General features: G+C 39.5%; 1 protein-coding gene and 1 long non-coding RNA gene across 2 annotated transcripts in view; both read right to left on the bottom strand.

The window, feature by feature from the left end:
* Positions 1 to 12,609, bottom strand: part of LOC145404928 (ATP-binding cassette sub-family G member 1-like) — a 69,124-nt gene extending 56,515 nt beyond the window's left edge. Inside the window, exon 1 of the mRNA XM_080276450.1 lies at positions 12,431 to 12,609. Within this exon, the coding sequence (XP_080132576.1) occupies positions 12,431 to 12,609 (179 nt within the window). The remainder of the gene's footprint in view (positions 1 to 12,430) is intronic.
* Positions 12,610 to 13,503: 894 nt separating this feature from the next.
* LOC145404985 (uncharacterized) overlaps positions 13,504 to 17,820 on the bottom strand; it is a 67,123-nt gene continuing 62,806 nt past the window's right edge. Inside the window, exons 2-3 of the long non-coding RNA XR_013898258.1 lie at positions 14,681 to 14,706; positions 13,504 to 13,595 (exon numbers count right to left, since the gene is read on the bottom strand). This is a non-coding gene — a long non-coding RNA (uncharacterized LOC145404985). The remainder of the gene's footprint in view (positions 13,596 to 14,680; positions 14,707 to 17,820) is intronic.

Raw genomic sequence — 17,820 nt, forward strand, 5'->3', positions numbered from 1 at the left:
ACTCTCCTCAAAGTGACCTTCACCGGAGACTCGTTTAAAGTCGATAATCCCTACCCTTAACCACACCAAACTCACACTTATGAGCGCCACAATTAAGGGAACAAGGGCAATTTACCACTTAAGGGTCGTCGAAATGAATAGATTGTAAGTGGTGATGTATCTGCGGGGGTAAGTGGGCACTGGGTCGTGTGGTAGTGGGGTTTAAGTGGTTTTAAGTGGGGTTCATTTCTGAGAGAGAGAGAGAGAGAGAGAGAGAGAGAGAGAGAGAGAGAGAGACCTGACCAAAGTAAAAATGCCTGGTAGCAGCATGAATAAAATACAAAATACAATGAGTAATGACATAAACAAAAAGATCACCAGACTGAATCGACTACAAGAAAATTAACTTTGTATTCGTCATTTACTTTACATTAATAAGCAGTAAACTGTATATATTAGTAAAAATACGTGGTAATCAGGCAGGCATTTATTCACAACTAAGTGGCAGATGGATGAACACTTTGTGGAGTCGGGGAATAAGTCGGTAACCAATAAGTGCTTGAGGGTTTGGTTTGAGGAGTAACTTCAAGTGTTTGGTTTGAGGAGTATATAACTTGGTAATGCTGTGAAGGGTTTATCGCTGAGTCGTATTTCCCACGTTCATTACCACATGGGGTATTATTTAACTCCTTCCTTTTATTTTTTCTCTTAATTCTATCCCCTATATTCTTTATCTTTTCCTTTTAGCTTCTACTTATTTGGTTATATGTCTTCTCTCTATCTTCCAATTCTCTCTCCCATCTCTGTCTTCCTGGATTCTTTTCTCTCATAATTATGTTTACACACACACACACACACACACACACACACACACACACACACACACACACACACACACACACACACGCACACATACACACACACACACACACACACAAACCAAGCATTCTCTCTCTCTCTCTCTCTCTCTCTCTCTCTCTCTCTCTCATACGGATAAAAATGTTAGAATATATAGATTTTGTCTGAGCATAACACAATTAATTTTAATCTTCTGTGACAGGTCTCCCTCAGTTGAATAAAACTGTCTGGCGGTACACAAATTAACAGAAATTTATGCGACTGGAGCCAATAAATAAATAAATAATATATAAGAACAAAGTAAAATCGCCTGAGTGACAATAAAAAAAATAATCATCCGGTGGCAGTGAGTATCGAGTCAGGTAGCTGGGAGAAATACTACTACAGTACTACTACTACTACTACTACTAATAATAATAATAATAATAATAACAATAATAAATCAATAGGGAGTCTATCACCTGTACCGTCTTGTCTGTACGTTGCGTCTGGGTGTGGCATGAAAAAATCGTCTGAAAGTAACGGGGCAGAGGAAAATGTAAAAATCTGGCACGTACATTAAAACCCTTGACCGTAGCATCATAAAATTCAAAGTACAGTACGTTCATGAACAGAGGACGCGTTAAATAAAAAAAATAAAAAAAATCGAAGGAGCGTTTTCTTATATTCGAATGCTCTTTGTGTCTGAATGTCGAGGATTAAGTAGCGATTCCTGCTATCTCAGAATATTAATGTAATTTAATTTTTAACACCGTTGCCTCCCCCCCTCCTTTTTTTACAATTTACCATAGCTTCTTAATTTGGATCAGGCTTTATTTTTATTTATTTATTTATCTATTTATTTATTTATTACTACCACGAAGCGGATTACATAGCTCAGGTGAAACGTCTTGTAGTGGAGGATTTAGAGACAAGCTCCATCTAACCATTTCTGTTGCGACTCTCTCTCTCTCTCTCTCTCTCTCTCTCTCTCTCTCTCACTACAGTTTATATTCTGCTCGGGTAAGAGTCAAATTCAAAATATGTAAAATGACAGTATCTCAAATATGAATGCTTTTTATTTCCAAGTGTCTCCGGTTAAGTATCCATTTCGTCTCGCTAAAAAAAAATTACTGCCTACACTTTCATTTTGAGTACAGTTGCGTGCTGAGCCCCTTCTGTACGAGAGGGCTATGTTGAATGAAAGAAAAAAAAGAAAACTCCAATATTAAAAATAATAACAGTAGTAGTAGTAGTAGTAGTAGTAGTAGTAGTAGTAGATGTAGTCAAATAATAAAATAAATGATGATGATAATAATGAAAGTGATGATTATTATTCACAAGCCTAACTACTTTCATCCTCCTTATTTTTTTTTATGCCTATTTTCTAGACTGACGATATATTTGAGGTTAAAGTTGCCGAGTTGGTGTTTGGGTGAAAAGGTCCGTGAGCCGAGGTGTTTAGGGGTGCCGAAAATGTGGCAACTTTGGTCCTCTGTGTTATTGCTGTGACCTCTCTCTCTCTCTCTCTCTCTCTCTCTCTCATTCAGACGCATATCAGTTTTCCTACGTCCAGTGCCCTTGGATCTCTCTCTCTCTCTCTCTCTCTCTCTCTCTCTCTCTCCTGCTGTCCAATATCAAATTTAATCTTTTACTTCCTGCCTAAAGTTCAAAAGAAAAAGTAAAATTAATAAGGAAGAAAGGAAAAATCAGGAGGGAGGGAGGAAGAAAGGAAGAGAGGGAGGGAGGAAGGGAGAAAGGAAGGAAGGAAGGAAGAGAGGGAGGGAAGAGGTAAAATGTTTTCCTTAAGAGAGAGGAAGGAAAGAAACATGGAAACGAAGATGGACAGGACGGAAGGAGGGAGAGACGAAGGAGGGAAGGGGGGAAAGGAGTAAAGTGATCTAAGAAAAAAAAATAATAATTAATGAACGAAAGAGCCAGCTACACTCTACCAGAAAGCTAACTCTATAAGACCATCTCCTTTGCTGCATAATATTTAGCTTTCTTACTTCAGCTAACGTCAGGGAGGATTATAGCTGGCTCGAGAGAAAAGTAAAAAAATATATATATATATTCAATGGTACGGCAATTCATTCTTGGTCGACAATAAGGTACCTGTTTTATTATTATTATTATTATTATTATTATTATTAAAGTTATTGTTATTATTATCACCATCACTACTACTTACTACTACTACTACTACTACAATATTTCAACTCTGGACGCACTTTTATGCCTTCCTTCCCCTATGTCTGAATCCCACCCACCCCCTTGCAAGTAGGAAAGAAAGTTATTACCGTGCGCACCCTACACCCTTCGAAGTGATACCTGGCAGAGAGAAAAACTAGAGATTCACAAAGATTTACGATTAGTACTGTGTAGGTACTGTGATCTGTTGTGGTAGGAAGGTGTGTGTGTGTGTGTGTGTGTGTGTGTGTGTGTGTGTGTGTGTGTGTGTGTGTGTGTGTGTGTGTGTGTGTGTGTTGGTGTCTCCTCACTGAATCCCTCCTCGCAGTCATACCTAAAGTGTTTGTTCTCATCGCCACTCAAGTTCCTCCTTTACCTTTCTGACTATAATTTATGATTTTTGTATTAAATTTTGACAAGCTTCTGCGACTGTATTTTACTCACGAAACCCTCAACAGCAGGTGATCCATTATAAGCCATTATGGTGTTAATTAGATACTCTGAATGTAATTTTAGCTGACTAGAGAACAGTTTTATGGCTCAGGAACACACGCCCCAGTCAATGAGTAAATACTATTCTCTTTTCGATTTACATTTTCTCCCATATCAGCTATTTTTTTAGTTCTCACGTAGAACAATATCGGGTATAAAGAATGAAGGAACGTGAATACTTGAGCTAGCGGCTGATGTCAGGCGTGTGCAAGCCACCCGGTACAAACTACACAAAAACTTCATCCATTAAGCTGGGTAGAACTGAGCGTATTTAACTGTTTACTATAAGAAATATTACAACAACAAAAAATACAATAAAGTGACTTTAACTCCAGCCGCCCTCCATAAAACCACTAACCAATCACGTATATTCTGTCAGGCACATGAGGTGGAGTCTAGCTGCCAAGATAAATTGACTCTCGTGCTGTTTCTGGAGTAGGTGATATAGTGGGGCAGCACTTGGTCACCATCTGCATAAGCACCATGGTTCCTGCCCCAGAAGTGGCCAGTGACGTAAACAGGTCTTTACCTTAAAATTTTCTAAGCTGAGGCAGTTCTGGCACCTACCATCCCAAGCGGGGAACATGGGGATTGACTGTTATCGTTATTATCATCATCATCATCTTGATCTTTTTCCTACCAAAAGATGGGTGAGGAAGGACCAGTCTTAGCCTACTCTATACGATCACTTGTAGACTGACACGAGGGAGAGAGAGAGAGAGAGAGAGAGAGAGAGAGAGAGAGAGAGAGAGAGAGAGAGAGAGAGAGAGAGAGAGAGAGAGAGAACAGGTCTGTCTTGAATTTCCCCATTTTCGTAATGGATGGATGAAGTGTAGGGGATAGGAAGTAGGGCGACGCGTCAGATAAAACAAAATATGTAATTATGAAGCAAGCAAATAAAGTAAACGCCCACTTCACACTGATGAATTTCAAGAAAGAATAAAGTGTGAAGGAGGGAAGGAAAAACGGAATATAGTACTGAAACAATGTTCAAAAAAGACCTTAAACATACTCTGCATACAGCACCCAATACAACCACCACCACAACAAATAACAGTAAAAAAATAGTAAGAATAATGATGACGACAATGACGGCCACTCTATTATTACGAGGGACCTTCTTAGAATGAAGATTATAAATAGAAGGAGCAATAAAAGTGATCACAAACGCAAGGCGACATGAAGTTTACCTCCTGACGTCACGGGAAGGCGATGCTCTTTTGTTAACACCGTGACGTCATTACGCTAACTTTAGTATTCCGGCGGTTCTACTTAATTATTTTTAAGAGGCCATAACACACCTTCAGCTATTATATATCCTTTAATTTATAGCTAGTTTTGACATTCCAAATAATCAGTTCCATGACGCCACATCCTCTTGTGCTCTCGACACGAATCCAAAAAACTTTATCCTTACTTAGCAACGACCCCTCCTCTCTCTCTCTCTCTCTCTCTCTCTCTCTCTCTCTCTCTCTCTCTCTCTCTCTCCACCTTTTCAGTACGCCATTCTCGCCACTGCCATACGGTTTCTTAACTTAGGGGATACCTGTCTTAGTGAAGGAGTTGGTGAGATACTTTCTAATCTAAATTAACTCACCATTTAGTAAGGATAAATAAACAGGAAAACAGACAACACACTGAAATGGTTTATCTATACCTATCAATCTATCTATCTGCCTGCCTACCAACCCATCTATCCATTTATATATATTTCGTTTTGGCCTCATCTCTCGTGGCGAATCCAGCATAGGCGTAAGAAGTATGAACACGCAACCCTAACTCAAATGCAGTCTTTTAACTTACACCAAATATAGACCTCTGTGGCTTAGATTCGTATGGAAAGCGAAATTTTGTAATATTTTCATAACAGGAATATACACATCATCAATTTTGTCATCATCATCAACACCATTTTCATCAGTCATAATTTTCATCACCCTTCCCACAATTTTCATCAGCTGTCATCAGTTTCGGGACATGAATCAAAGGAAGTGGATATTTCAGCCTCTCTCTTTCTCTCTCTCTGCTGAAGGAGGTACGAGACTGCATTATTACTCCTGCTCCTTTTGTTCTGACGTGGATTTGATATATTTAAGTTTATATTTCAAGTGATACAGTTTATTATTATTATTATTATTATTATTATTATTATTAACAAAACAGTACCGCTTAACTTTTAACATCCCATTTTCTTTGACGCTCATGCCAATATCAGCAAATCAACTAAATTTCATATAAACGAAATAGAAAAAATCTCAACAAAAATGGTGAGAAAAAATATTCATATATACTTCACCTTGATGTTAAAGTTGAATCAAAGCAATGGAAAGGTTAAAGTTTACGTGAAAGAGAGAGACATAAGATACGAAAAGTGTTGGGAAATATAGAAAAACAGGGAATGATGACTGCTGCGATAAGGAAGAGAGAGAGAGAGAGTTATATAACGCTACAAAATGTCAGGACAGACAATTACATAAGATACAAATAGGTCAGAGGAGAGAGAGAGAGAGAGAGAGAGTTATATAACGCTACAAAATGTCAGGACAGACAATTATATACCGATACAAAAAGGTCAGGAGAGAGAGAGAGAGAGAGAGAGAGAGAGAGAGAGAGAGAGAGAGAGCGCTTAGACCTCCCTCCCCTGCGGAAATTGTCATAACCTCTCTCTCTGCTTCACCTGCACTGCACCACTTCGACCCTACCCACGCCCGTCACACTCAACCCTTCTCATTTATTTATTTCCAGTCTATTCTTCCGAGTTACAGACGATTTCATTCAGCTTGGGAGAGGCTTTTTGAACGGCAGCGGTTTAGGTAGTCTTTAATTTCCCCCTTGGCTAATCATACTTCTTTCACCTTAACTTGGCTCAGATTTTTCGTCCTTTTACTGCTCTATTTCACGTAACTCAGTGGCACCAGAAGGCTATGCCATGGCTCTGCATCCATTCACAGCACTTCTTCGTGACTAGCTTCATATTCTAGGGTTAATCATATTCCAGCGTTAATTCAAGATGGAGAGACGGCAATTAAAAGCCAAGATGGACTAAAGAAAGTATGCTGCTCTGCCCCAAGGTGAATATACTCGTCTGTACATAGAATGAAGATAAATGCGTCATCGGACTGAAAGGGTTAAGACACACTGTACGTAACTTATTGTAAATTACTTTCGAATTATTTTATTAACCTCTCGCTATTGCTTCTACTGTATACTAGTTTCAACTAAGCCTGTTTTGTAGTGCGTTCTGGTTAATATCTTTTCCTTACTTAATTCTGGATGTACTTTGTCACTGCTCACTGCCTTTTTTACATAATGTTTATATAAGACCAGTTCTTTAAGCTTTCTGTTTCTTTCCTCCTCTCCTGACACAATTCTACTTAACCCCTTCAATCCCAGGACGTCATTTTCACCTTAGGAGACACTGCTTAGACCTGAGGGGTCAGTGACACCCTTCAACAACCCCCCTGGTACTACGGCACTCCCCTAAGCTAAATAAAATCGTCTGGGAGAGGCAAAAATAAAATTATAACGTAATAATACACTATCTAGGTGAAGGTGCTTACTGCTTATTATATCTTTAGCTTTATCATTCCGCCGGTGTCACGTGGTGGCACTGATATAGCTGGTCGGCTCACTTTACTGCTTATACAAACGCACCACGACGACTTCCCTATCCCCCAAAAGGAGGATGGTGGACTGCGGGAGAAGGGTAGTTTCGGCCTGCAGTCTACCAGGTTCACGTTTCATATGAACCTGGGAATGATACTACTACTACTACTACTACTACTACTGCTTAATGCTTTCTGTTTACTTTAATCTGTAGGCTACACTTTATCTAGGCGTAAAAATACCATCTCCCTCTCTTCAATGGTGATGTAATATGAGATAAACACTAGAATATGATGCCAGTCACGAAGGATTGCTTATGGAAAGGATATACAGCCGTAGTATTGTCTTATTCTGCCACTGAGCTTCGTGAAATAGGCTACAAGTGGACATAAACCTCCGCCCAACTACAATCAACGAATTATACGTCTTGTTACTTAAATCTGACGTACTGAACCTCCTTTTACGTTTAAGCTTCACACTTTACTTAGTATCGTTTTCCTAATCTTATGATTTTACTTACAGGCCCTCCTTATGTGTCACTTCTCCCTTGTTACCTGCTCTTCGCATCATCTTCATTTTTCTTACCTGTTTTTCTCAAGGTAACTGTATTCTTTCTACTAGCAGGATAACTTTCCAATTGTTTTCTTTGCATCACTTAACATTTTTTTCTTACCTGCTTTTCTTAATCTTTTAATTACTATACTGTTTATTCTTTTTACTACCATGCGATTTTACTCAGAAGGGTTACTTAAAATTGACTGTGTCTAATATCCGTACCTGCGCCCGTTTTCTGTATCACTCCGTACTTGTGTCAGGTCCACTGCAACATCGGACCTCTTTTCCAAGGGAGAGTAACCCACAGATTTTACCCTTCCCGCTACTGGCGAGGTACGAATATGGAAGGTGCGCCTGTGGGAAGAGTTGGGGAGGGGGGAGGTTAGTCATCTCTGTCAGGTTAGAGTAAAATGGCACTATCCAGCAGGTCCGGCATACACCTATAATGCTTCCCATAGTTTGTCTTTGAACCCTACACTCACAGCACAAGCTTCACGAGCCGAGTACGTCATCCATCCAGCCACCGGAGCTCCATATCTAACTCCCTCACTACATGTTTGCTCTCCTAGGTCTTTTAAAAATGTGACAGCAACAGAAAAAAAAAAAAAAATGGGGTGTGTTGTTGATAATCTCGGCTTTAAGTTAACCTCTTTACACTCGACATTTTCCTCGTTTCGGTAAAATAAATCAGTTCTTCAAGCCGGCCTGGTCGTAATTACACGCTAAATTCTTGCTATCACCGGACGATTTTGTCTGGCCAACTGGAACCATTATTGTTATTATTATTATTATTATTATTAGTAGTAGTAGTAGTAGTAGTAGTAGCAGCAGAAACAATAGCTATCAGATATAGTAAGTAGTAACATCATCTGCTATTCATACTTAGTTTTCTTACTTCAGCCCGCCTACCCCTATCTAATAAGAGGCTACTCAGTGTTTACTTATTTCATTCTCGCCTATCAGCTTGCCTACTTAGCGAGGGAGTCGTGTTTACCTACATTTTTACCTACTTACCAACTTTACTTTCACCTTGGATGCTACTTTTACTTTTACTTTTTCGGGTTCTTAATTAATCCTTCCCCCTTCGTTTCACTGTTTCTTCTTTTTGTATTTTCTTTTTCACTTTTTTTTTTTGTATTTTCTTTTTTCTCTCTCTCTTCTCTGCTGCTTCTCTCATTTTTATTTATATTCCTGTTCTCCTTGTTATCTATTTCATTGGCTAGTTGTCTTTTTTTCTTTTCTTACTTTTCCCTCCCCCTTCCCGTTTTCACTTTTTCCTTCCCTTCTCGTTTCTCCCTCGTCTTTTACTCTCCCCCCTCCTTCTTCCTCTATCCTTCGTCCCATTCGCTTATCCATATTTCGCTTTCGCCTTTATTTTCATCTCTCTCTCTCTCTCTCTCTCTCTCTCCCTCTCTCATCTGACTGTGTGGCCGTATCCTAGGTAGCATAAGAGGCTTCGTAGCACCTCTTCCTTAGGCGTTTATGTATCTATTATTTATTCCTTTATTTTATTTATTTATTTGCATATTTAACATTCTCTTGTATGGTATTTATATTCTTTTAACATGGCCACAGTTGGTAATTCAGACACGGGCGTACTGTGAGGTGTAATACGAAAGAGTATGTCGCTAAGGAAAGCATGTTACCTCAGTAATTATGCACCTCTAACCATTCTTAACCTTAAATAACCCCAAATTCAGACGTATCCGACATGACCCCTTTCAACACTCACCACCCTAATCATATGGAACCACTAAAACGCAGCAAACCTTCAAATTTAACGAATCCCAGCGCCATACCACCTAAGGACATCGCATCCAGCATCTAACCACGGTAACTGCCTGCGTGAGGCAAATGTAGGTCAAGTGTCAAGAGATCAATGGAAAACAAAAAAAAATCATACTGCAAGAAAAAGTGCCAGCCAACCCAGGCGGCCTTGACCGCGCGCACACATCCTGCCATAACTTCAGCGGCACTGAAAGGGCCCGGACAGTGTCTCGGGGTATTTATCAGGCAGACGTGTCTTGATAAAGCGGAAAACTATCACCAGGTACTTAAAATTCCAATAATCGAGAAATTATGCAAAAATCTACTGAATATTGCTTAAATGCTGATCACATAGTGCCAAATATAAAAGCTGAATAAATATTGCCATTTGCATGTTGATGAAATACTAGCCACCAAAATTCGTGTTAAATAAATGTCAGTGTCTCATTCTGGTGCCAAAATCGCTAAAATAGCAACCATATACAGGTATAATGTACCATGGTGTTGATTGCAATGATTCTGGCCGACCACACCTCATTATTCAAGACGCAGTAGTCCAATTAGAACAGGTGAACACAAACCGACTTATCAAGGCTTAGACCTTTATCTCAACACTGATGGCTGTCCTCGTTTGGAGAGAATCCTTGGCAACGAAATGCATCATCGGAGTGAATGGTTAATATTAGTGTCGGTACTGTAAATGGATTATGTAGTCTTTATCTCGGTGTGGATTTGTTTAATAATGGCTGTAGTCAGAGACAGAGAGAGAGAGAATCAACACTAACAAATCCACGAACTTCCCTTCATAAAACTCCACATAGTATACAGTGGATATCGTAAGTTTATCGTGTTGCACGATACTACCTTTCGGTTGAAGAGTATATATATATATATATATATATATATATATATATATATATATATAATTTCATCATCTCGACCTCCCACATCTTACATGAGCCAAGGTAGCACCACCCCCCACCAAAAAAAAAATTAAATAAAATCTCACAAGAATATTTATCAAACTGTGTCCCTGTATAATGGCTTTCACTATGTAAAAAATATCTAAATACTAAAACCAAATCAATATTATATTTGCATTTACCACCGACTACAGAGAAAACGTAGACAGAATATCAAACCAAAGAAAATGTCTTGTCGTTCCTGGGATACACCTCTATTTTTAACCCCTGGTGCAGTCTCCCCTCATCTGTCATTTGTCCAGTTATTGCTCCCTTTAGGCCCCCTGATTCAGTATTTTGAAGTTACGTCAATAGTTCAGTTCTAATCTTAACATTTTGGGGTATATTAGCCTTCTCTGACCCCATGTCACCCAATTTTGCTTAGGCTAACCCCTAATTTCCTCTTCTTTACCCCTATGTACCATTAGGCTCAAAATGCGTGATACATATCGAGTACATGCAAGGAATGTGTTGTCAAGTGAGTCAGTGAGGTACGTTACATTCGCCACCAATGACTCTTCAACATAACTTCTGACACTGACTGTACTTCCTCCACCTCAAACTCTCCGGCACATCTTTTTATTCCAACTGTACTTTCACTGCCTTCTATTATTACCGTATCAACGCATGCTGGAGAGGGGCGCCTTCATGCGGTTGCAACGATACAGCCGGGTGGTGGAGCTGCCCGGTTATAATGGTCCCTCAAGTTCCATTGCCCCCGAAAGGAGATTGGTGAGCTGCAGGACAGAGGGAACTTCAGCCTGCAGTCCACTGTTCTCAGCTGATGCTAAAACGACTACTGTCAGCCCTACTACGTGTGTACAGTAAGCACAATGTACCAATGAACATGAATTACAGGTCTCCATGTACTACTATGTTCGTATCTGCAGCTGTGAACGTGTGTGCATGTGTTTGTGTACGTATGTGTGCGTATAAGCTAGTGTATGTGTGCGTGTATGCCTGTGAAAGAATGTGTGTGTATAACAGTGTATGTGTGTATACCTGTGTACAGTAAGTATGTGTGTAAGTATGTGTGTATACCTGCGTAAGTATGTGTGTGTATGCTTGTGTAAGTATGTGTGTGTGTATGCCTGTGTAAGTATGTGTGCGTGGGTCCGTGCCTCTGCGTAGGTATCATTACAGAAAAGTTAGGCTAGTTTGCCATTCCTTTCCTTTAAGGTTTCCTTCCTTCCTTCTTTCTTTTATTTCTCTCCGTCGTTCTTTCTTTCTTCCTTTTTTGCTTCCCTATTTACATCTCTTGTTTCTTCCTTTCACCTTCTCTTGCACCTTTTTCTCCCCTGTCTTATGATTTTTCACCTTCCTTCCTTCCTTTATTCATTCATTCATCGTCCTCTCTCTCTCTCTCTCTCTCTCTCTCTCTCTCTCTCTCTCTCTCATAAGTCAGATCAGCTAATAACTTCATTAATATGTAAATTAAGCGAGACAAGGGGTAATCTCATTTAATCATCTTCCTGGAACTCCACACACACACACACACACACACACACACACACACACACACATTCATTGATAACTCCAATACGTGACCATGAAATACCACGTCGGCAATTGCCAATGATTACAGTATTTATTTCACAGCTGCATTCTGTAAATAATAATAATAATAATAATAATAACAGGAAGAAGAGGAAGAGTAAGAATGGAAGAAAAAACAGGAGAAGAAGAAGAAGAACAAGAAGCAGCAGAAGAAGAAAGAGAAAGATGAACACAAGAAAAAATAAGAAAAGTAAAGAAAAAAAATGAAGGAGAATGAACGATAATCGCCTTCACCCCGCACCCATTTTTCACTAATAATAATAATGTAAAAAAGTAAGGTATAGCAGAAAAGCTTACATCAGGAGAACGTACAAGTCACACACACACACACACACACACACACACACACACACACACACACCACAACACGACACAACCCCCCCTCCCTCCCTCCCTCCTCCCTCTCTCTCTTACACACACACGCACACAACAAACTACAATATAATCCCCCTCCTCTCTCTCTCTCTCTCTCTCTCTCCACCCACCTGATGCGGGCGTGTGTGAGTGCTGCGTTGAGGTAGGGATGTCTATTGGCAGGTGATCCCATTACGGGCGTACCCAGGCCGCCCACACCGCCCATCATGGCCTCGCTGCTCTTGTGGAACTCTGCATACCCGCCCAGACCTCGCCGGCTCGGTACCTGCACACTCAGTAGTTCCGCCATGATGCTGGGTAGGTAGGTAGGTAAGTAGGTAGGCGCGTAGACTGGCAGGAAAATGGATGGGTAGGTAGATGGATGTGCTTGTGAGTTGCTATGGTGAGGCTGGTAGGTAGCACTAAGTATGTGGTAGGTAGGCAGGTAGGTAGCACTAAGTATGTGGTAGGTAGGCAGGTAGGTAGCACTAAGTATGTGGTAGGTTGGTAGGTAGATAATTTGGTAGGCTTGTAGGTGGATGGGTGTGCGGTGGGTTAGGTTGGTGAGGAGTTTGACGCTGTTCAAGTTCGTGTAAGTTCACTACCACTTTCTTTTTACTCTCATTCACCAATTATCACTTCACTTCAGATCTTCACACTTAGAATTTCTTGTTATTGTTGTTGTTGTGTTGGTTAAGGACACTACGAATTATATGCGTCACAAAATAACAATGATTTGGTTGGTCCAGCTCCTCTTCCAACTCGCCTCTTTTAGAACTTCTGTCAGTTCATTTCGACACTGAAGTGGCTATTCGGAACTGTGACACCTGTTCGCCCCGGACTTTCTCACTGACGGTTTTCAAGCTAGACTTTCAGACTTGGCGCCGATTTTTCACACTGAATCGCCGGATCTTCTACTCACCGAAGTTGATTATACTCTTGGTTGTGAACGAAATGTGATTCTGATTTTGTGTTTTCTGTATTTTATTTCTCTATGCACTTATTTACAAGAGTGAAAACTATATATACCGGTATAATACACTATTTTCATCTTTTTATTTCCCCCCACTTTTGTTCATATTAACACACAAAATTACAAAGATTTTCAAAATAATTCTGCATCAACACTTTCGGACGGCGAATAGTGTTCAAGTCCTTGCATTCCATCCACTTTAAGCGCTTGTTTTCTTTTTTCTTTTTCCCTCTCTCTCTCTCTCCCCCTCTCTATTATTTTTTCCACAATTCCATCCTAATCCATGTTTCTTTTAGTCCAACCTTCATGTCTGGTGCTTATGTCTGAAAAGAAGAAGGAATGAGCTTAGACATTTGGAGGAACTGTACATAATAATAATAATAATAATAATAATAATAATAACAATAATAATAACAATAATGAACACAGATAAATGTTTCGTACAGATCGAGGTTAAATAATTTAACTGAGGGTATAACTGATGCAGAAGAAAAAAATGTACCATATCTGCATAAAAAAATTAGCTTAGTTTTGAGCACAGTTCAAATATTTATATCTACGTCTATCTCTCTATCTGTCCATCTATCCACCTACCTACCTACCTATCTATCTATCCATGTATCTATCTACCTATCTCTCGATCTATCGTGTTATAAAAACGAGCCAAAACATGTGGGTACACTTATTGGAGAAAATACTTAAAAATATAAAACTGTTTTTCTTAACAGAATTGTATCGGAAAGTTTGGCAGTTGTCAATATGGATGCCTTGAGGTTTTCTCTAACTGTATTTCTATTTTTTCTCTTTTTTTTTTCTCTCTTTTTCTGTTTCTCTCACATTCATGAACCTTTCTCCTCTTTTTTTAATGTCCTTGCTTCTTTGCCTACCTCCCCTTTCTTTCATTTTTTTACTGCCATTTCTTTATTTTCATCTTTTCTTTCTGGTAATAAATTCTTTTTCACATACTTTAACCTAGTTTTGCTTTGTGACCTCTCTCTCTCTCTCTCTCTCTCTCTCTCTCTCTCTCTCTCTCTCTCTCTCTCTCTCCCCCTTTCCTTTTTTCTTCCCTCTCTTTCTTCCCTCCTGTCCTTCCTCCTCTCTCACAACATTTTCTTTTTACCGTTATTCTTTTCTCTACTCACTCATCTAATTTTTTTTCTTCCTTTTCCTCTCCTCTTTTTCTTTTTCCTTTCTTTCTCTCCTGCTAATCCTCCTTCTCTCCCATTCTTTTCCTCTATCAGATTCTTTTTTTTTTTTTTTACTCCCACTCACTCATCTCCTTTCCTTTCATCCCCTCTCCTCTCCATTCTCTCATCTTCCCCTCTCCTGTCCCTTTCTCCTTTCTTTCCCTCCCCTTCTCCTCTCCATCCCTCTTCCCCTCTTTGCAGTTGCTTCTCCTCTGACTCACCTTATTGCAATACGCCTCAGGTCAATCTGTGAAAGAGGGAAAGGATTTATTAATACACATCACTATTACTGAGTGACAGACAGACAAGACAGACACAAAGATAGCCAGAAAATACATATATGCAGTCTTGTAACAGGCATATAAATAAATACAATGCATATTCAGATAGAAAAAATGGCTATACAAAAAATAATGATGGAGAAAAACGTAAAAAAAAATAATAATAATAATAATAATACAGAAAAATACAGAGAAGTAACAGGAACATTTCAGGATGTTTTCACTTTATTTCCTTCGGTACTGTGTTAATAAAAAATACAACAGGACATCACAATTTAATATTATCTCTATCATCACTCAGGCCAACGGAAGAGTCGAGGTAGAGCCCAGAAAAAAGGAAAAAAAAAAAATACAAAGTGGAAGAATTATCACAGCATTTACGGCGAAGTGGGCCACACATTCACCCGCAGTTTATTCAAGCCCCCGGAATCCCCCCTCCCCCCAAAAAAAAAGAAAACAGAAAATACAAAAAGCAAGAATTATCACAGCTTTTACGGTGAAGTGGGTCACACATTCATCCGCAGTTTATTCAAGCCCCCGGAATCCCCCCCCCCCCTCAAAAAAATAGAAAACAGAAAATACAAAAAGGAAGAATTATCACAGCTTTTACGGTGAAGTGGGCCACACACTCATCCGCAGTTTATTCAAGCCCCTGGAATCCCAACTATACATTCGCAGGGCTAACCATACAAAGGATTACGAATGACGACTGTACGCACGACCATTCGAATCCTTAGAGAGAGAGAGACAGACAGAAAGAGTCAAATAAGTGAGGTTTTAGAGCCCGACCAAACACGGACTCTATCATTTGGACTTAATGATTTGGACTATAATTTGGACTCTATACTTTGGACTCTACAGTATACAGTAATATGGACTCCATCACATGGACTCTATAATCTTGAATCTCTCATCTAGGCTCTAATTTGGACTCTATAATTTGGACTATAATCTCGACTCTATCACATGGACTCTAATTTGAACTCTTTGATTTGGACTATAATTTGGACTCTATAATTTGGACTATCATATGGACTATAATTAAGACTCTAATTTGTGAGGGAAAGACTGTTATTATCCACTTCTGCTTTGTTAATTATCGGGTATTGATAAACGAAGAGGGGAGGACGGGAAAGCTGATAAATGTGGGGAGAGAGAGAGAGAGAGAGAGAGAGAAGGAAGATAATACAGACACGAAGGAAGGAGGAGAGTGGAGAAAGATAATAAAACTAAGAAGAAAGGAACTGGGAGAGAGACTGAAAGAAGACGGAGAGGAAATTTTGGGAGATAAAACCAAGTCAAAAAATATAAGGAGGAAAAGAGAATTAAAATAAACAGTGGAGGGGAGAAAGAAATATAGATAAAGAGAATAGATAAATATATACAGAAAGAAACAGACAATTAAGAAGGGAAGGGGAAAATAAAGAAATAGAGAGACAGCTAAATAAATAAATAAGATATAATAATGAGAAATATTAAAGATAAGAGATGAAGAGGGAAATAAAGATAAGAAACTGAATAATGAACTGAAAGACAACGAAAACTAAAACTAATAAAAACAAAAAATAAAAAAAATACAATAAGCAATCCCATATTACCCCCTTGTGAAGTGTAGGGACCCGTCCAAGGCCAGAAGGGGTTAATTCTTCACTTATGTATTTATTTATTTATTTATTTATTACGCTTCCGTCAAACAATTTTACTCATCTAGGTCGTGAAGGGGTTAATGAAGGCTGTATCTAACCCCTCCAGTTCGCAAAACCCCTCCTATAAGCTGAACAAAATCGTCTGGATGGCAAGAATCAATAATAAAATGCTTCCTCGGGCTGAAGGGGTTTGAATTACGCATTGGGGTCGGCATTACAGGTGGAGGGTCAACATGGCGGCCGCGTGACGTCACAGAGGCCTGAAGGACGCCATCTTGAAACACTTGGGGTCAGGTTGAGATGGGTGATAGGGCACGGATGGGGAGAGGAGGGAAGAGGAAGGGTGGGGAGGGGGGAGGGAAGGAGGGAGAGGGTGAGATAGGGAGAGGAAGGGGGAGGGGGGAGGGGAAGGAAGGGGGAGTGGCTGATGCATTTCTTCTTTTTCTTTTGCAATGAATGAATGAATGAAAAAAATCTTTATTACTATTATTATTATTATTATTATTACAATCATTATCATCATCCCGATCATCATCATCATCTATCTAACTATCTATTGCCAGACGCCTCAATCCCGTTTGGGGTGGCCACAAACAAATCGCCTCCAAGTCGCCCTGTCCCCCGCCATTTCACTGCCCTGCTCCCAACTCACACCCCCCTCTCTCATCATCATTATTATTATTATTATTATTATTATTATTATTATTATTATCTGGTCTTTGGTGCATCAGTCTACGTGGCCAATCAGAATGCAGGTGATGTGGTGGTACTGCTATGAATCCCTGAGAGGCGGCTCCAGGTGTGGCCATCAGGTAACCCCGTGAAGGCCACTCACCTGCCCTTAACCCCCTCACCACCACCACGTCTACAGGTAAGGGTCTGGTCTTCCGGTTACCACACCAATTTTCGTTTTCTTTCCTTTGTCTTTTCCTTTTACTTTCTTCTTTTTTCTTTCTTCCCTTTTCTTTCTTTCTTTCTTCCTTTTTCTTTTAGTTTAGTTTTCTGCTTACCACACCACTTTTCTCCTTTCCTTTGTCTTTTCCTTTTCTTTTATTAATATTTCTTTCTTCCCTTTTTTTTCTTTCTTCCTTTTTTAATTCTTCCTTTTTTCTTTTGTCTTTTCCTTTGTTTCTTTTTTTTATTTTTTTGGGAGTCCCATGAGAATATTGAAAGCCATCCATAATCATTACTATTTGAAAAAAAATCTATTATAATCTGAATAAAAAGTGAGGACTAAGTCTCTCTCTCTCTCTCTCTCTCTCTCTCTCTCTCCACAGAAAGGGGGTAGAACAGAATACAGTACAGCAGCGAAGAGTACTAGAGGAGAGGAAAGAAGAATAAAGAAGAGAGGAGAGGAGAGGAGAGGAGAGGAGAGGAGAGGAGAGGAGAGAAGAGAAGAGAAGAGAAATGAGAAGAGGAGAGAAATGAGAAGAG

Source organism: Coenobita brevimanus, chromosome 1 (assembly GCF_032717465.1).
Source record: "Coenobita brevimanus isolate Jiangsu-jjx chromosome 1, ASM3271746v2, whole genome shotgun sequence".
Lineage (NCBI taxonomy): Eukaryota > Metazoa > Arthropoda > Malacostraca > Decapoda > Coenobitidae > Coenobita > Coenobita brevimanus.